The following is a 21,298-nucleotide window of genomic DNA, read 5'->3' as shown; positions in this document are numbered from 1 at the left end:
GCCATCACTGTCTTAGTGTATGAATTGAAACAGTATGAAAAAAGATCTCCCTGCAAAGAATACCCAATCAAGGAAAAGTGAAAAATGTGTTTACAGAGAGAACATTTAGGTAGCTGAGGGAATTGGGTAGGGAATTGATGATGTCAATCATACAATCATGTGCAAGAAAAAATCCTATTTTTTTCCCTTTCACAGGATTGGGTATATATTGTGGAATGAGCTTTCTTGACCCCATTCACTAAACTAGGTAAAACTTACACTTTTAGCTGAAATTTTACTTTAAAGAGTGAACATGCTCTACTCTTTTAGTTTATCAACTCTGATGTATTGGTTTGCTTTTTCTATTCAAGTTATTATGAATACAAATTAAATCATCCAAACACCAGGCTTTTCCTTCTTAATATGGCTGAAAGCATGCTGTTTTTTGACTTGTGTTCAAATCAAAGGCTGGCCTCACACAATTAGCCTTTTTCGTTTGGCCAGTGAACTTAACTAACAAGGTAGATGGAGGAATCACCCCTACCGAAATATTGTATTCTGTCTTACTGCTGTTTAAATTCACTGATCAGTGGCAACCACTGATTGCGAAAAACATTTTTCAACATACCATGACTTCTGTCGATTGGGTGAGGCCGCACTCGGATAGAAATTCCTCTGGTCCCTCCTGGACCAGCCAGCTTTCTCCCAGTGTATGCCTAGCTTAACACTCTAACCAGGGCTGGGACAAGGGATGGGCAGAAGGGGGCGGCTGCCCTGGGTGCAATGGTTTATTGCAGGAATGGGGGCATCCTAACCCCAACCCTAAGGGAACGGGGGGGGGGGGGCACAGTTTGGCATCTTTGCCCTGTGCACTGGATGACTTTGTCCTGGCACTGACTCTAACTTAACATATACACAAAGCCTAAAAAAACATCTACAAATGATGTCATAGAAAACATGCTTTATGTAAACCTAACCCTAAAAAACTGAATTGAACAATGTTGTATTTAAAACATAACATGACGGCTGAATATCCGGGGGCCCAAGGGCTCATGCAGCTGATGCATACAGGCTCAGATTAATGTGAGAAGTGGTGAGTGTCCATTACTAAGGGGAGCATGGAAGGTGTGGTGAAGGCTACTGATCCTCTGTTAAAGAACACTGGTGTCTTTTAGTCAAGAAGACTGCACTTTATATGTTTTTCCTGCACAAAGATTGGACATTCTTACTCTGAATACTATGAACAATTCATGATATGTGGACAGATTATTAACATCATGGATCATTAACATGCTATTGGATAGTATGATTAAGCACTGCTGAATGTGCTTTATGCTTGAGTGTGACCTGAACACTGTGATTCACATTTTTTTACATCATTTATATAGAGTTTTCTGTTTACAGTGGCTGCTAGTGTACACATCAGTGTTACACATATATTTATTTTAATATTTTAAACTTATGATTTTAAGATATTTTATCTTAGATAACTAGTATTTATACATTTTAGACTAAGAGTGCCGGGCGGGTTGGTTTTATCTTCAGACACCTTTTTTTAGATAACATGAAAATGTTATGTTTTTTTTCCTGGGCTCATAGCAGGTAAGCAGCACAGCAAAGTTGGATCTATGGGTCTGTGTGGGACAATGCCAGAAGTAGGGTGAGTGTTGTAGCTGGAGCTCCTTTTTTATAATTAAAACATGCCAGGGAGTGCTTTTTTTTCCTTTTTGCCCAAGTTGAAGTTGACCTTTAATCGTGTAAACATTGTGTATGATCATTCAACTTTTTTAAAGGAATCCGAAAGTCTACCATTGCGGACCTCCCTGAGGATAAAGTCTTAAAACTGGCAAAGCTATAGTTGACTCACTATAAACATTACTGCAGTACAGAACCTTTCTAGAATCCCAATGGCTCCTCCTGGATTTTGGAGCCCCATTTAACCGCCAACCTGGTCCTTTATAGTCCACCACTGTATCTATTTGATCCAGTTGTATTTTTATCTTCAGAAAGCAACTCATAATAAAAAAACTTGCTGAAAACACTGGGGTGTGTAGTCGGCATTAAATATATTTTAGAAATTCTTCCAGAATATAATGAAATTCAGCAGCACTGCTGCTTTAGTTGTAATAATGTAATCCTATCACATATTTGGGGTGTATGTTAAGCTGTCTACCATGTCTCTTAACATGGCAGCTTTCAGAATGAAACTAAGCATATTTTTCTGCAAACTGTGATCAATTCTCTTCATTTATATTCAAAGTGAGCAGCTGCTACAGAGTTCATTAGAATATGGATTGCAAATAGAAGGGTCTTACATTTACATTCCAGAAACAACAGATGCAAGTTTATTGTTGCAAATACATAGCATAAACTGCATTTTATATTCTTTTTTTTGGAAAGGCAGCTTTTTTTAACATTAAACCATATATGTTACTTCATGCAATTGCAGTAAACTTGCCTATGTTATTACAAAGTTATACTAAATATGATTTCAAATTGGTAGTTCAATTTTCAAGTACATCAAGCTGATTTGTAAAATTTTGTCCAGAGTACTATTAAATTAATTGTATACATCACTTGCTTATTTACCAGGAGTCAGGCATATATTCTGAATCAAAGTGTAACTGCATGTCGAAGTTCTGAAGGAAAATTAAAAAGCCTCTACATATTTTATGCACTTCGCTCATAGGAACTGATAACTCTTGTAAATAATTGATATTTTCCAACAAGGCAAATAATTAAAATGGCTTATGAAGTATTTAAAATACCAGGCTTCCTTCTAATGATTAAATCTATTTTTAAAATTATAAGTCAAATATATTTTGCCGATTTAACTCAATAAAGCAAAGGAAGGACTTCTATCAAATGTATTTATTTATATAGGTCGCATGTATACTAATAAATGTTTTCTGAATATTATTACATTAACACGTATTATCATTATTGCAATATTTAAACATAGATATATGATTAGGAAATTTACAAAGAACAATGGACAATTCAATTTTCACCTTGACCAAGTGAGCTTACAATATATTATCCCTGTTACAGTTACACATATCATTGTGGAAACCTGTAAAGTGTCAATCAAACTACTATAATATATTAAGACTAATAAAGAAAATAGTTGGAAAAGGCAAGCAAATGAAAAAATCATTAAGAAAGACCCTAATGGACATCAGTGGTGTCACAGGTTTTAAAAGAACAATGCTATTCTTTTATATTTTCTAATTAAAAATGAATGCATAGAATACATAGTGATCTGATTTAAAAACAGAATTAAACCTGGATCACAGAATGCTTATATGCATGCTTAAATGTTAAACATTTGATGGTTTATGTCTAGTTTACTGTTTTTAGGAACCTTGCATCTTGCCAGATTGACTTTCAAGCTGCAGTTACAAACCTATCTCTCTGATTGTGTTGATCATCCATGCTCTCAGCTAAAAAAAAAAAGTCTTACTGGTAGTTATATTGTAGTTGTTAGCATAATGATTCCAACCATACAGGGTGTTTTCTTTTTAATAAAGAAGTAAACATTCATATTAAAGTGGTTGTAAACTTCAGACATGAAATATGAACAAAGCCTAGCATTCTATAGTTTGTACTTGTCTCAATTAAGAACACTAAGTGTAATTTCTGTCTGCTGCTTCCTTCCTCTGCTATCAGCATGAATCACTTCTGATCCGTTTTCCTGACACCAAGAGAAAAAAGGTGACAGTGGGTGGGGGGGGGGGGGGGGGGCTCCAGCTGACTGACAGCCCCAGCTTTGTTCTGGAGTGCTGTGTGAAGCGTGTCTCCTCCCTCCAATTAGGGGGCGGTAAACTCAACCGCAGGGTTTTACAACTTTATGTGTGAACGAGCTCTAAGGGTGCCGCTGTGGAATGCAACTAAGGGCTCAATCACAAGTGCAGCAAGCTGCTGCTCCTGTAAAAAGCGTCTGAGTGTGTTTGATAGATGGCGAGGAGGCAATATGTTGCCTCCTCGCCACCCTATTTAAACCTGTGATTGCCGTGCAATGCAGGTCATTGTGAAAGGATAGTATGGCAATTAGAAGGTTAAAACAGGTGTGAGGGGGCAACACTCTACCCAGTGATCTTTGACTTCTCCCAAATTGTTCAGGTGGATCTCCATCTCTTTATCCACTTAAGGACTAAGACTTTTTCTGCAAGTTAAAATCAGTATTGTTTGCTAGAAAATTACTTAAAACCCCCCAAACATTATATATATATTTTTATATATATATTTTAGCACCCTCCACACCCCGGCACTCTAGTGAATGCTAGTGGGGCAGAGCAGAGACTGATAGTCACCAGCTCTCTGCTCACTGAAGACCGAGAGTGATCAGTGGTCTTTGATCACTCAGTTCTTAGTGTAGAGGCGACTGGGACAAATGTCACATTGGATCAATGATGCTTCCACCTAGGAGAGTAGGGGTGTTTTTTCCTATCCCACACATTTTAACCACTTCTGGATCTGAAGATTTTCTCCCTTAATGACCAGGCTACTTCTTGCGATTCGACACTGTGTTATTTTAACTAACGATTGTGCGGTCATGCAACGCTGTACCCAAATAAAACTGATGTCCTTTTTTCCCACAAATAAAGCTTTCCTTTGGTGGTATTTGATCACCTCTGCGATTTTTTATTTTTTTGCTCTATAAACAAAAAAAGAGCAACAATTCTAAAAAAATAAACAATATTTTTCACTTTCTGCTATATAAAATTTGTATTCTGCTACATATTTTTGCTAAAAAAAAAATCCCAATAAGCGTATTTTAAATGGTTATCGCGTCTATAAACTAGGGGAAATTTTAATTTTTTTTTTTTTACTAGTAATGGCGGCGATCAGCAATTTTTAGTGGGACTGCGACATTGCGGCGGACAGATTGGACACCTAACTGACATTTTTTACACTTTTCGGGGACCAGTGACATTACTACAGTAATCAGTGCTAAAAATATGCACTGTTATTGTACTGACACTGGCATGGAAGGGGTTAACACCGGGGGTGATCAAAGGGTTAAATGTATGCCTAGGGGGTGTTTTCTAACTGTGGGGGAAGATGGGCTCATGGAATCAACACAGGGATTACTACAGCAGACCACCGTTCTGTCTCCACGGGGAGCGATTGCGGGTGCCCAGGGGCAATCGCGGCCACCAGCCCCACAGATCAGCTTCCCTGCTGGCAAATAGGAGCGCGTGCCCCCAGGATCACTCCTGCGAACCGCCGTACAGGTACGGTGATTCGCGGAGACCTGCCACCGTATATCTGCGGTGACTGGTTAGCAAGTGGTTAAACACATCTTTCAGGTTGCAGTGGACATAGAAAAAAATGATGGGTGGAAAGTTGTAAAGTGGGTATAAATAAAAAGCATCATAACCTTTATTTTGATATTGTATGGTAATCTGAGTCACATAATGATTTGAGTTCATAACTCATGCTGATGTTGAGAAAGATAGAGTATATCATAGATGGGGATGACAAGCCAAGCCAAATTAGACAATAGATCACATTGTCCATACTACTAAGACTTTGGGACTCTGGGACAGCAATACTACTGCTGCTGGCTCTCATTAGAGAGTTATATACCTTGTTCCACATATACTGCGCTTCTCTAGAGACTTTTGTCACAGGGTAATTTAAAAAATGACAGGCAGAGGAAGAGGCAGGCCTTTACGCAGGGGTGGTAGGGGTAGGGCAGGAGCAGTAGGCCGGAGCCAAAGTGTGAAGTTTCAGAAGGTGCGTTCGATTACGTCAAAGGACACACCAAACTTGGTTGAGTGGCTCACTCAACCTTCCTCTTCTGCACCCTCTTCATCCTTTCTATCTGCACCCTCTTCACTCTCTGCTGTGTGCACCCCCAAAGACACCACCACCAACACCACCACCACCATATACCTCTTGAGTCACTGGAATTGTTTTCCGATCCATCACAAGACATTTGCGATGCGCAGCCATTCTTGGCATTGGATCAGGAAGAGGAGGTAGCAACAGCCGCCACTCAGCAGTCTGACGACAGTACCCAGATCAGCCCAAGGAGGTTGGTCCCCGCTGTTGCTGCCTACTCCGAGATTTCGAATGTTAGTGGTGGGGAAGGTGACGTCGATGATGACGTGTCTAGGGACGTCACATGGGTGCCCACAAGAGAGGAAGAGGAGGGGAGTTCAGAGGGAGAGACGGACCAGCAGATAGGGAGGAGAAGCAGGCGGAACTTGCATTGCACAGGAGGGACAAAGCAGACTGCAAATTTATCAGGAGTGAGCCATCAACCATGTACAGTCCCATCTGGCGCTCCCAGGACGCCAGCACATGGCTCCGCAGTGTGGGCTTTTTTTAATGTGTACGCTGCTAACAATAGTGTTGCCATCTGCAGCCTTTGCAGTCAACGCATAAGACGCAATAAGCCCAACACTCACCTAGGGACGACTGCCTTAAGAAGGCACCTGGACTCCCATCACCGAGCCCAGTGGGAGCAACGCCGTCAGAACCCACAAAGCCACACTCCAGGCTCTCACCGTCCAGCCTCTTCTCCTTCTCCTTCTCCTCTCTCCTCACAATTTTCCTCCACTCCACCTTCCATCATGCCGTCCTCACGTTGATCTGGAAAAAGGCAGGCTTCCGCGGCCCAAATGTTGGAGCGTAAAAAAATTATGACGCCGGATAACCCTCTTGCCCAACGTTTGACTGCTGGCTTGTCGGAACTGATAGCCCGCCAACTACTGCCATATCAACTGGTGGACTCAGAGGCCTTTTGGAAATTGGTGGCCATTTGAACACCACAATGGAAGGTCCCAGGCAGGAAATATTTCTCGCAGAAGGGCATTCCAGAGCTGTATGGCCATGTTCAGTGACACAGTGTCGGTGCCAAGATACATCTGACCACTGACACGTGGTCTAGCAAACACGGGCAGGAAAGGTATATAACTTTTACTGCCCACTGGGTGAACCTTCTGACAGCCGTCAAGCATGTAACCCGTGGAATCCGTGTAGATTTGGTTTTACCACAATGGATTGCATGCAGGCCTGCCTCGTCTTCTCCTCCTCCTACTCCATCCTCCCTCTCCTCCTCGGCTGACTCCTCCTTTTCCGCTGTTACCGTATCTTCCGCTACGCCGCCCAAGATCCCCAGAACCTATTCCACATGCCAGGTGAGACGTTGCCATGCTGTGCTGCGTCTGTTGTGTCTGGAAGCCAAGAGCCACATTGGTCCTGCACTCCTTTCAGCTTTGCATTTACAGGCAGATCAGTGGCTGACACCGCTCAATTTGACAGTTGGTAAAGTGGTGTGCGACAACGGTGCCAATCTGCTGAGCGCGCTGAAACAGGGCAAAATTACACACGTGCCATGCATGGCACACGTCCTGAACTTGGTTGTGCAGCGATTCGTTGCCAAATACCCTGGGGTCCAGGACGTCTTGCGGCAGGCCAAGAAAATCTCCGGCCATTTCAGAAGATCTTACACAGCCATGGCTCACCTTGCTGACATTCAGCGGCAACACAACCTGCCCATAAGGCGTCTTATTTGTGACTGCCCAACGCAATGGAACTCAACGTTGTATATGCTTGATAGGCTTCTCCAGCAGAAACGTGCAGTTAACGACTACCTGTACAAACTCTGCGGCAGGACAGGTTCTGGGAGCTTGGGTTTTTTTCACCTCGCCAGTGGCTGCTCATGCACGAAGCATGCAGACTTCTGCGGCCATTTGATGAGATCACCAAACTGGTCAGTCACGGCCAGGGCGCCATCAGTGACATCATACCTTACGCCTTCTTTTTGGAGTGTGCATTGCGTCGTGTCATTGATCAAGCCGTCGAGGAGCAGGAAGATGAGGAAGTCGCAATGTTGGATGAATTCCCAGGGGGTGCTACTCCATCTGAGACAAGTCAACAACAGGAGTCTGAAGAGGAGTCAGAGGAGGATAGTGCTGGGCGGATGAGGAGGAGCAAGAAGAGCATGCTTTAAACCTTTCTGGGATCCCTGGTGTTGTCCGTGGATGAGGGGAGGAGAACGAGGACGACATTATCCTGGATGATGAGCTGGAGCCAGGCCACTACACCGTGTCCAGTTTAGTGCGAATGGGGGCCCTCATGCTCCAGTGTTTTAAGGGGGACCCCCATATAAAGAGCATAGAGGGCAAGGACCAGTACTTAGACCCCCCGGTACAAACAAAAAAAGGAGGAAATGTTACCACCATCACAGAGGGCGGTCAGAATGCAGCACTTCCAGGCCTTGCTGCGAGGAAAAAATGCTGCGTTCTGATTTTGAGTGTGTTGGCAGAGGAATTTGCACTCACAGAGAAACAGTTGCGGGTAGCAATCCAACAGCACCTGCAAAAAGAGGGCGGTTTGAAGATGTGTTGGTCACTTCAGATATGAGATCCTTCTTTCAGTCGACCCATCGACAGCTGTACTCCGGATCCAGCATCAGGGAACGCCTAGACCGACAGGTGTCCGACTACATTGGGTTAACGGCCGATGTGGACGCTCTGAGGAGTGATGAACCCCTGGACTACTGGGTGGGCAGGCTTGACCTCTGGCCAGAGCTTGCACAATTTGCAATGGAACTGTTGGCTTTCCCTCATCCTGTGTCCTGTCCGAAAGGACGTTCAGCGCAGCGGGGGGGTCGTGACCGATAAGCGCACTCGCCTAGCTCATGACAGTGTTGACTACCTCACATTTATAAAAATGAATGAGGCATGGATCTCTGAGGAATTCAACACATGTGACCAGTAGACCATGTTTGATTACAATTCCTCATGACAGGCCACAAATATCCGCCAGACCACCATCCACCCACAACAATTCATGGTCCTTGTCTTCATTAAATACAGCGGCATAAAAGGCATTTCATGTCCATTGAATGCCTAATTTTTGGGGCCTTTCATGGCCGACAATTATTTTTTCTGTCAATGCCTAATGTACCTCCAGCCACAAAATGCAACGTTCTTAGCTGTCAGGTAAACCCATGTGGGCTAATTTGTGGGGCCTATACTGGCCAACACTTACTTCTGTATCCTGTCAATGCCTAATGTACCTTCAGCCACAGAATACAACGTTCTTAGCTGTCAGGTAAACCCATGTGGGCTAATTTTTGGGGCTTGGAATGGCCGACACTTACTTATTTATCCTGGGAATGCCAAATGTACCTCCAGCCACAGAATAAAACGTTCTTAGCTGTCAGGTAAACACATGTGGGCTAATTTTTGGGGCCTGTATTGGCCGACACTTACTTCTTTATCCTGTGAATGCCTAATTTTTCAGACTGGAATTGAAAATCAATGGGTCTGTAAACGTTCTGCCAAATTGTGAAAGGGATGCGGACCCATTTTAAAGACGTGTGAATGGACCCTATATGTATTGGACATGTATTTACCGGCTGCTGTCAGTTCTGGCTGATTTAGGAAAAAAAAAAAAAATTTTGCTGTAAAAAAAAGAAATATTTTTAGGGCAACTTTTCCAATAGCAATACTTCTGTTATGACAGTGTCCATGTGGTGGGACTATTTGTTCACAGCTAGTAAGTATTTTGTGGCTGAAAATAGGACCTAAAGGTTTTTAACGTTCGCCTCCCATAAAAAGCCATTTGAGAGAGTTTGTGGCTAACGTTCGCGAACTGCCCCAGCCGATGTTCGTCCATCACTAGTGATCAGCCAAGGAAACCTAATGCAGCAGATGAAAGACACATCATGCTTACTTCCCTTCAATGTCGGAAGGTGTCAGGAGAGGGCAGTTTGGGTGATATTTGTAGACAAGATTGGTGATGTAGCTCGGGCAGAGTTGTGAATGGCTTTGTATGTTGTGGTTAGTATTTTGAATTGAATTCGCTGGGCGATCGGGAGCCAATGTAGGGATTGGCAGAGAGGGGTGGCAGACACTGAACGGATGGTAAGGTGGATAAGTCTGGCAGCAGCATTAATAATAGACTGAAGAGGGGATAGTCCATAGAAAGGTAGGCCAATGAGAAGGGAGTTGCAATAGTCAAGGTGAGAGATAACAAGGGAGTGAAAAAGTAGCTTAATGGTTTTATTTGGTAAAAAGGGTAGTGTTTTAGAGATGTTATGGAGGTGAAGTCTACAAGCTTTTGACAACGATTAGATTTAGGGCTGAAAGGACAGGTCAGAGTCTAGGATTACACCTTGTACCCTGGCATGACGGGAGGGATTGATGGTTGCATTATTGATTTTGATGGAAAAGCCATGGAGGGGGGCATGGGCAGGGGGGAATATTACTAGCTCAGTTTTAGAGAGATTTAGGTTAAGGAAGTGGTGCAACATATATGTTGATATGTCAGTTAGTACTGACTGAAGGAGTGAGGTGAGGAGTAGACAGATAGATTTGGAGGTCATCGGCGAATAGATGGTATTGGAAGCTGTGTGTGGTTATCAAGTGACCAAGGGAGAAGGTGTAGATAGAGAAGAGAAGGGGTCCAAGAACAAAGCCTTGGGGGACCCCCACAGAAAGGGGCAATGGAGAGGAGGGGACAGAGTTGTAGGTTACACTGAAGGAGCACTGTGATAGGTAGGAGGAGAACAAGGATAAAGGCCAAGGTAATGAAGTTTATTGAGAAGAAGCGGGAGGTCAACAGTATCAAAGGCCACAGGGAGGTCAAGTAGTAGGAGTAGAGAGTAGAGAGTAGTGACCATGGTTTTAGTAGTTAGTAAATCATTGTTGAGTTTTAGGAAGGCAGTTTCTCTAGAGTGCTGTAAGCGAAAGCCAGACTGTAAGGGTCAAGAAGGTTATTTTTATTGAGGTAGGAGCTAAGACGGTTTTAGACTAAGCGTTCTAGAAGTTTAGAGATTAATGGGAGCAATGAGATGGGTCTTAAGTTGTTAAAGTTGGTGGGATCCAGTGAGGGATTTTTAAGTATGGGAGTGATCTGTGCATGTTTTAGAGGGGAGGGGAAGATGCCACTAGAGATGGAGAGATTGAAGATGAGTGAGGGAGTATAGGATAGAATAAGAGGGTGACCGTAGTAGTTGCGATCGAACAGGATCCATCAGCACAGAACTGGCAGAAACCATTGAGACCCAGGTACACCCATTTTCTGTCTAGAGAAGCCTGGCCAGAAATGGCTAAGTAACTCAATTATACACGAAAAAAACTGGGGTGTAGAAAAATTACAGCAGGTGCTCTGGCCTGATGAGTTAAAATTTGAAATATTTGGCTGTAGCAGGAGGCAGTTTGTTCGCCGAAGGCAACAGTGAAACATGGTGGAGGTTCCTTGCAAGTTTGGGGCTGCACTTCTGCAAATGGTGTTGGAGATTTGGTCAGGATCAGTGGTGTCTTCAATGCTGAGAAATCCAGGTAGATACATATCCATCATGCCATACCAAAAGGGAGACATAATTGGCCCTAAATTTAACATGCAGCAGGACAACAACCCCAAACATACAGCCAATGTCATTGAGAACTATCTTCATCGTGAAGAAGAACAAGGAGTCCTGGAAGTGATGGTTTGGCCCACACAGAGCCCCTATCTTAACATCAGTCTGTCTGGGATTGCATGATAAGACAGAAGGATTTGAGGCAGCCTACATCCACAGAAGATCTGTGGTTAGTTCAGTGGTTTGAGAAAGGAGCCAATAGTAGTTCTGAAATGCATTACCATAGCATCACATCCTGGCTTGTGTCCCACAATGTCTCTCCACACTTTTTGGAACTTTGGACTTGGTTTCTTCACTGACAACACGCTGTTTGTTGTCACAAGCGGCTCTTCCAGTAGACGGCTTCCATCCAATGTGGCATGGCTGCAGATAAGCTCTTTGATTTTATATTTCTGTCAGTTTGCATTTCGCTTTTAATCGTAATAAACCCATTGATGGCGCCCCCTTGTGTTCCTTTTGTCATTTCAAAGATTTGTTCTTGTCTCAGATGGATCTGCCTACTAAAGTACAACAACCTTTCTATGGGATTTTTGTGAACTCCTTATTAACATTTTATGAACTATCTATGCTATACAAGCATATCTTCACATTTATCTAGGGGGGTAGAAGCTAACTCCTGTGGACGGTGCACTAGCATTTGTTTGTACCCCAATTTCATTTGTTGTTTCTTCTGTTAATTTACTTTCCATTTTGTTAATTGATAAAAAAACAAAAAAAAATTTAATTTTATTAGTTTAGAGTCCAGTCTGATCTGTGCAGCTCTGCATATCTGGTCACAACTTATCTGCAGGTTACTAGCATGTGGAATCATAACAATATGGTGTCTGAAGCATTTCAAGCATCGCTAGTTTTTCTTCCTTAAAACATATCTGTGCCCATCGAGGATGGCATTATAATAATAAACAAATAATATTCCGATTTTATTCTTTGTATCTTTTTTGTAAAGCTGCAAATACCATTTGTAGAGGTGGTTGGAAGGCGATAGAGAAATAAAAGATGAATACCACACTTACCCAATGTTAGAAGGATAGTGGGAAGTATATGTTGGCTCTATATTCAGGTAATATCGTGCCAAGTTTACCAGTGACTTCCATGTATCACTTGCCTTAAAAAAAAAAAATATTGTCACACATATTATTACTTCATTGATTGTCTACACATCTTTTTGAGACAAAGGAATTTTCATTTTGTTTTAAATCTGATTTTACTGATTTTGAATGTGCAGAAAATAAAAAAAAGGGGAGAAGGGGTACATGATATAAATAGGGAGAGGGGTACAGATATATTAAGTAGAAATGTATCATCAACAGAGAAATACATACAGAAAGGTAACCAGTTTGTCACCAGAAAATAGTGTGGTCACCACATAAAAGGGGTGGATGTATTTTCAGGTTGTGCAGATCAGACAGCTTAATGGATTGCAAGCATGAAGTGTAGTTCCTAAGAGTTAAGTAGAAAGAGGAACAGGCCCTGTTTGAGTAGGATAGGGGTTGCTCATTTTTACTATTGAATAGGTAGTACATATGAAGGACATAATTATACAAGGGGAATAAGGGGAGTGGGATACTAATAGAAGAAAGGGGGAAGAAGAGGGAGAAAGCAGGAAGGATGAGGGATGAAGTAGAATAGAGTCAAGAAATGGGGAGGAGGGAGATTATGGGCTGCCTCTCAATCATCTAAACTGTGAGCAGGAGATAAATGGTCTATCAAGGTTTTCTTGTAACAGGCAGATTTCCATTGTGGAAATAAAATCTAGTTCAGAGGCCCATTCTAAAAGGTTGAGGGTCTATGGTGAGTGCAAATGGCGAAGCATTGCGGCGCAGGCTGCCGTAAGGAACTGCTGAAGAATGTCCTTTTTGGCATTTTTGATAGAACCTGGTAACATGGAGAGCAGTAAAACATCTTAATGGGGGTACAGGATCGCCAGATCTGTGACATGATTCCTGTCCTGGGTGATTTTGGCATTTCTGACTTTGATCTAGTATTGACGGATAGATGTGATGGAGTGCATTTTAAAGCTAGCCCCCTGAGCCTTATTTGCCTTAACAGTCTTAACCGGCCAGAAACTTGGTTTGTGTTAAAGCAGGGGGGAATTCTGTGTCATGGGCTTTTATAATACCGGAGAATTAAAGCTTAGATACAGTTTTGTCCCACAAGATAAGTATTGTCATGTGAGAAGGGGAAGATAAGGTGGTTAAAACTAGGGATAGACTGATTATCGGCGTGGCCGATATGCACTTTCCCCGATATATCGGTATCGGCCCCGGAACTGGCCGATATTGCAGATATTTTTGTGATGTCATTCTGCCTTCTTAGGCCGCCTCCCTTGCCTCTGACAGCCTCGCCTGGAGTCGGGACTAGTCTCGCGGGAGTGTATCACAGCCATACACCCACTTACAGCAGCCCGGTGCCAGCCAGCTACCCACATCCACAGGCCATGTACCAGCGAGGCAGCCAGCTACCCACAGGCTCTGTACCAGCCAGCCACCCACAGGCCCTGTACCAGCCAGCCACAGGCACTGTACCAGCCAGCCAGCCAGCCACGGGCCCTGTACCAGTCAGCCACCCACAGCCCCTGTGCCAGCCACCCACCCACCACAGGGTGTCAGCCAGCCAGCCACCCACCACAGGGTGCCAAACAGCCAGCCAGCCACCCACAACAGGGTGCCAGACAGCCAGCCACCCACAGACAGGGTGCCAGACAGCAAGCAAACCACAGGCACTGTACCAGCCAGCCACCCACAGGCCCTGTACCAGCTAGCTACCCACAGCCCCTGTGCCAGCCACCCACATACCACAGGTTGCCAGCCAGCCACCCACCATAGGGTGCCAGCCAGCCAGCCAGCCACCCACCACAGGGTACCAGACAGCCAGCCACCCACCACAATGTGCCAGACAGCCAGCCATCCACCACATGGTGCCAGACAGCCACCCACCATAGGGTGCCACCCAGCCACCCACCACAAGGTGCTAGCCAGCCACCTACCAAAGGGTGCCAGCAAGCCAGCCATTAAGCATTAAACAAAAATTTACATTATTAGTACCAGATTTGTGTCAAAAATTGTCTTTATTTTTCAAAACTTTAAATGTACAAAATATCGGCACATATCGGCCGATACTGATACGTTGTGACCAAAATATCGGTATCGGTATCTGCCCTGCAAAAAACATATCTGTCTATCCCTAGTTAAAAATATGTATAAGGTCAACCCAGAGAAGGGCTTTAAGATCATAAGGGATACCCAATTATATGCAAGGAAAAGATAAAAAACGTTATTTTGCTTACTATTGCATGATTCAAGTCAGCACAAAACTTCCTCAATTCCTAAATTCACAAAGCTAACTGAAATTTTGCTTTGCAAAGTAAACATGCTCTACTCCATTAGTAAATCAAAGTCAATGTGGTCTATGCTCTATATACCATTGTACTAATTTTACTTAAAAAAAAAAAAAAAAAAACATTTGAAGCACATGACATTTATCTTGTAACCAAGATATCAGAAATAAGGTTAAACTTCTTAGAACTGTGTTGTGCAACACTCTCTAACCTAGTTTTGGTCTGGAGCGAATCCTGCAAAATTAAAAGATTTTCTCCTTTGATGTTGGCATTTTGGCTTTGTGTTGTATAATAATCATCCCAAGAATTCTAGTAAATTCAGATGTCAATTCACTCAAAATGTTGTTTCTAAAAGAGGTAGTGGCTCTTTATGTCCAGATGTCACATTATGTGAGAAAGGTATGGCAAATGTATTATGATATAGCTAAATAGGAGATGTTCATGCACCTAGGTTTTGTTTTTTTTTGGCAACTTTAGTTCTAATGTAAATGACACAGAATTTACTTATTTGTTACTTGTTTAACAATCAGTATTTTTTCCTTAGAAAAATTCTGGCCACAGCAATAAAGTTTTTAAAATATTCTTGGGTACCATGTGACCATGACAACAATTCTATAAATACATTTTATTACAGTCCTAGGCAATTCCAGCTTAACACATAGTGAAACAATGCACAAGAAGATATTACCTTCATTTAAAACAGCATGTAAAATTGATGAAAAGATCAAGGGATATTGATTTCTGAAGATATATGCACATTTTAATCAAGTATTTCTGTATCTAGGCTGCGCAGTAGGTAAAATGACTGTCCTCAGAAGTGTAAGGGAGGAGCTCTCATAAACTTTTATTTGAAAGTGCTCTTGACGCATCAATGTCTTGAAAGACATATCGCAATGGCAAATTTCAGGACCATGGATAAAACTAACGCACTGTAAAAGCAAATCATCTTTTTTATTTATTTTTAAACTGCCTACAGTGGTATTCAAATGTTCCGTTTGATGTCATTCTAACAGCTAACAAGTGTACTAATTTGACAGGTATATAGGTTAAACTTTAAAAAAATATATTTTTATTAAACCTATATACTGTATAAATGTTAAGAGACACAAGTTTTTTTTACATTTCATACTGAATTAAATACAGATGGATGAGATTTTTTTATTTTATTTGTGGAATTTTTACATCACACTTATATACTTGAAATATATAAATATTCTAAATGTGGGATCATAACCTTCACACGTGTTTATAGTGAAAGATACCTGGCAAGAAATTCAAAATAAAATAAATAAGTCAGTTTCTGAAATATGAAACATGAACACTGTATTGCAGGGCAGAATAGGGCAATGAAGAAATTCTGTTTACTTTTTTAATTAATGGTATCACTGCTAAGTAATCAAACCTAGAACATCAGTGTTTCATTTAAATTGTTGGCATTTTTGCTGATGTAGAAGTTGCAGAGTAAGATGTTAGACAGTCCTCTGTGCCAGAAAGATACATAGAATTATTCGGCATTGAGAATTTTGTATTACCATTGATCAAGACTTTGACAGACTTGGCAAAAGCATGATTAATATTAATAATAATAATTATTATTATTATTATTATTATTGATAATAATAAAAAGTAAACTTTTGTATTTCTGTCAAATTATCTTTAAGGATAAAAAAGGATAAAAAAAGCTAACAAAACACATATAAATATTTTTGCATTTCCAGTTTTTGCTTAACAATATGTTACCTTCTCTGTAATTTTTGAACTCCATGAAATCTCTGAGTGATTGGGTTCCCAAAAGTGCTTAGAAAATGCCTGTCTTTTAAGTTTCAAAAACTGATTTTGAGCTTCTTCGGAAAAAAATGAATATCCTAGACTACCTAATAAGCAAAAAGAAAAAAAATATGCTTAAAACCAGATTATTCTATGTAAATAAAAAAAAAAAAGATAGAATAAGAATAAATGTTGGACCCACCAAAATCAAAATAAAAAATTATGAATGTTATGTGTTATATATATTCTACACAGACTAATAATATTCATTCTGGCAGAATGTTCATTTGGATTATATATATAGTTACATAGTAGTTGAGGTTGAATAAAGACAACAGTCCATCCAGTTCAACCTGTGTAGCTGTGCGTGGACGTATTCATTTCCCATAACCCTGAATGTTGTGATTTTTGAGAATATATGTAAAATATGTCTAAATACTAGTCTCATAGTGATATATTCCAGTGCAAAATATGCTATGTTGAACACTATTGTTTTATGGAAATAACGTTTCAAAAGCCACATATGTTTGATTTAAATTACATATTACAGCCTTTTTAGTCATGCTAATTGTAGCATTATACATAATTATTAGTTCAAGATTGAAATATTCAATTAATGTTGCCAGACAATCATACATTTACACTTTACTTGTATTGGTAACATTTTTTTTTCAGACAGTATTAGATTTCTTTGTGATTAAAATGCCAACACAATTAAAAATAATAATACATATTGTCTTACCTTGTATTAAAATATAAAACTGTAAAAGCCTAATTACTGCATGCCCCATAATGATCCAATTTTTTTTTCCAAATTACAATGTCAACAAATATCTATTCAATGAACTGAAGTCCTAGCGTTTGTTAAGATTACTTTCTGTCCTTAGCTCACTTTCTGTAACCTTTGAGCCTGTGATGCTTTGGCTATGTACTGATTAACACGAATCTGTGTTCATGTTATATAGGCTGAAACTGCCAAGCCTTCATTGTACTTTACACCAGAGATTATAGGGATGCCACGCTGGACGATCACAGAAAAAAATAAAGCAGATAAAAAGGAAGTCAAGAGCCAAACAAATACACTTACATCTTGGAAGTAATGGAAATTTGCAATTCTAATCTGTACTTTGATATTTTAATAGAATTGTTTCTAGAAGCATTGTTGAATATACCATAGAAACATTGCCTGCAAGTATTAGGGAAGATATCTAGTATAATTCATCAATTGTACTAATATTGTAAAGTTTGGTGTAGCATAATGAGATTAATAGCATTAGTTAAAAAGGGGTAAAGCCACTTTTCTCAGTTACTGCAGTTTGGACAGTGTTTGTGACAATTTCAGACATTAAAGCTTTGCCACTTCTAATGAACCTGAGGAATAATATTCATATTCTGAACAGCATTCGGGATAAAAATCACCAGAAAACTCATATAATGAAATGATGTAAGCCCTTAGTCTGTCCTTTTCTGATCCTCAGTTGTATCAATATCTTCTATGAATTTTGAAAAATTTTCACATCAGCTGAGAAAAAACCTCCGCTAATCAAAGGATTAAGGGTAGTATGGATCTGCAACATATATAGCTAGTATGATGTACAGGACCCTAGGAAAACCTTGCTTTACTACTACAAGCTGAACATAACTGAAAATAATAAGCAGTCATATTTAGGACTGAGTTTTGTCTGTAATATAGTTTTGACATAAAAGTATGTAACTTTTTCCACACCTTTTACACGCAACATGGTGTTCTGGAAATGTATGTACAGTAATAGGTTAAACTTAGCAGGTTGGGTGCAAAACAACTATAGTGAAAATGTTACATTAATTCCATAGCCATGTTAAAGCAGACAGAAGAGGGAAGTTGGGGTCTTAGGAATCATCCTTGCCTTACCCACACTAAGAGTGTGAAGAAGTAAGTTAATTCAGTGCTGGCAACTGGAGATTGTAAGGAAGGGACTTTTCCCTTCCAACTTCCATGATTATATGGACTTTCACCTTCTTTTACTTATATTCAATCGTTGTTGGTGTGATGACTGCCAAAAAGCAGTCTGGGCAGAGTGCAAATTGAACAATGTTGGCAGTAAGCCCTAGTGTGTGCTGTACTAGTCCAGGTTAGTTACAATCACTTTTTTTTCTTCATTTTAAGAATATGTTACACGTGTAAGATTATATATTAGTGAAAATATACATATATAAAATTAAATAATGTATAAGAATAATATGGAAATTAAAATATAATAAAGAAAGTACAGTAGAGAGTAAAGTAGTAAAGATAGGAGTAGCTTAGACCGCCAATTTATTATTATTATTATTATTATTCACTCCTGCTACTTTTCAAATTCTGAACCTAACCTCCTTTTTTGACCTAAAACAATGGACACACACTTCTACTCTGATGGCAACTGCCTTGAACTTGTATATTCCTACCTATGCACTCCTTGCAACCTCTCCAACATTCCTTTTTCTCTCTGATCACTACCTTATTAGCTTCACTCTCTCCTTGTCTTCCAACTACATAACAGTCACACATAGAAGCCTTCGCCATCTTAACCCCTCTCTTCTTTTTTCTGTAACAGATTGTCAAAATCTTAGCCCTGTCCTGTCCGAACCTGGCCACTTCTGTCTACAGCAGTTCACTTTCATCCACCCTTGACATATTGGCCCCCCTCACTACTCATAGAACCACGCCCTGACTGCTACAACCCTGGCAAACAGACACTAGATACTAGAAGTAGAGATCGACCGATTATCGGCAACACCGATATATCAGGGGCCGATATTCACTTTCACTTTCCCCGATATATCGGAATCGGCCCCTGAGGTTACCAATATTGCCGATATTTAGGGAAAGTGCATGTCCTGGGGTGATGCCTGCAGCTAGAGGCATCACCCCGGTACCGGTGTCCGTAGCCAATGGTCGGTTGACTTGTAATGACAACCGATGCGGCTAAGAAGCCGATTGGCTGTCATTACAAGAAGCGAGAGGGGACGTCCCCCATACCCACCGCCTTCCACGGCTCACCCGGGTCTCCCATCCCACCGGGAGACCCGGGCATCCTACCTCCACCGCCACCGCTGAAGAGAAGACCCGTGTAGCATGAAGATGTGTCCCCGTGAAAGCAAGTATCCCTGCCGCAAGTGCGCATGCACCGGTCTCCATGTAAAAAACCCGGAAGTGATGTCATGACATCACTTCCGGGTACTTGGCGCCGAATTAAAAAAACTGACAGCATTCAAAACAGCCAAACTTGGCGTTTTGAATGCTTTTCAGTGCCAAAGAAGGGTTTGGGGTCTTTTATACCCCCAGATCCCTCCACAAGGAGTACCTTTAGAAAAAAAAATATACGATGACCAAAATATCGGTATCGGTATCTGCATTAAAAAAACTATATCGGTCAATCACTAACTAGAAGCCTCAAAAAACATAGCTGTGCTCTTGAGCATCTGTGGCATAACTTCAACCACTATAAATCTGCGCTCTAAAAATATAATTCCTGCTTACACACTGCCAAACTGACCTATTTTATCACTCTCAATAATACCAGCAGTCCCCGTCAACTCTTTTCTACCTGTAACTCTCTACTTTGTCTTCCATTACCTCCACCAACTTACTCACTCATTGCCCATCACTTCAAAAATAAGATTGATACAATTTGTGACGAGATCTCCACTGTACAAATATCTCCCTCACCTTACACTCCTTGCCTACCTGCACAAACAATACTTCCCACGTTTAACCCAGCTACTACAGAGGAAGTTACTAAACTTTTTTCTAATGCCTACCTGTCCCCTGGACCCTGTTCCCTTGCAAATTCTACAGTCACCCTCTGGCTCTATCCTACATTCTTTAACTCATATCTTCAATATCTTCTACTGGCATCTTCCCCAACCTTCTAAAACATGCACTAGTCACCCTCATACTTAAAAAGGCCTCACTGGACTCCACCAATCTTAACAACCTAAGACCCATCTTCTAAGGCAGCCCATAGACGGTGCAAATTTATTTCCTGTAACCAAGGGTTGCAGGAAAGAAATCTGCATGATTCCCCTATCAACACAGACAGTGTTGACCCGGAAATCCCTCCTGCCGAGCAATTGTCTTCTATAGGGGGGGGGGGGGGGGGGCTGGGGCAGCCATCCCCACCGAGAGAAGATAGTGATGATTGCTAGCAGCTATAGCAGTAGTTTGCGATAATCAAAAGCAAATCTGGCAGGCTGGTTGTACCCAAGCTGTACATTCAGCTTGTGCATTAATGGTTAGAATCCCTGACGGTTGCTGCTGAACTGGCCGAGATTCGAACCGTGTATGGCTGGCCTTAGTCCCTTTTGCCTCCAAAAACTCCTTATTGAGAATAACCTCCCTGATCCCTTTCAGTCTGAATTTCCCCTGCAACACTCCACAGAAACTGCTCTCCTAAAACTCACAAACAGCTAAAACCAACAATCTTGTTGTCAGGGTCCCCCAAGTTTCTGTCCCTGGACCTCTATTGTTCTTGATCTAAACCTCTTCCCTAGGACAGCTGATAGTTTCCTATGGTTTCCAATACCATTTCTATGCTGATTACATCCAAATCTATCTCTCTATCCCTCAGCAAACCCTATCAGTTTCCTCACGAATCACTGATTTACTAACAGACATATCAGACTGGATGCCACACCACTTTCTCAAACTCAATCTATCCAAAACCAAGCTCAAAATATTTCCTCCCTCACGTGCCCCTTCCCCATACTTCTCTGTCAAGATTAATGGCACAACTATCAGTCCATCCCCGCATGCCAGTTTGATAGGGGTAACCCTGGACTCTGAACTGTCCTTTCAGCCTCACATC

General features: G+C 41.3%; 1 protein-coding gene across 1 annotated transcript in view; it reads right to left on the bottom strand.

Moving 5' to 3' along the window:
• The window catches only part of LOC309546451 (uncharacterized protein C3orf85), a 24,989-nt gene extending 7,574 nt beyond the window's left edge, over positions 1–17,415 (bottom strand). The window contains exons 1-3 of the mRNA XM_082246153.1: positions 17,212–17,415; positions 16,443–16,576; positions 12,379–12,470 (exon numbers count right to left, since the gene is read on the bottom strand). Of these exons, the coding sequence (XP_082102279.1) occupies positions 12,379–12,470; positions 16,443–16,576; positions 17,212–17,260 (275 nt within the window). The 5' untranslated portion in view covers positions 17,261–17,415. The remainder of the gene's footprint in view (positions 1–12,378; positions 12,471–16,442; positions 16,577–17,211) is intronic.
• Between the last annotated feature and the right edge of the window lie 3,883 nt (positions 17,416–21,298).

The sequence above is a fragment of the Pelophylax lessonae genome, assembly GCF_965119305.1.
Source record: "Pelophylax lessonae genome assembly, chromosome: 2".
Taxonomy (NCBI): Eukaryota; Metazoa; Chordata; class Amphibia; order Anura; family Ranidae; genus Pelophylax; species Pelophylax lessonae.
This window is presented reverse-complemented; position numbering and strand designations above follow the sequence as displayed.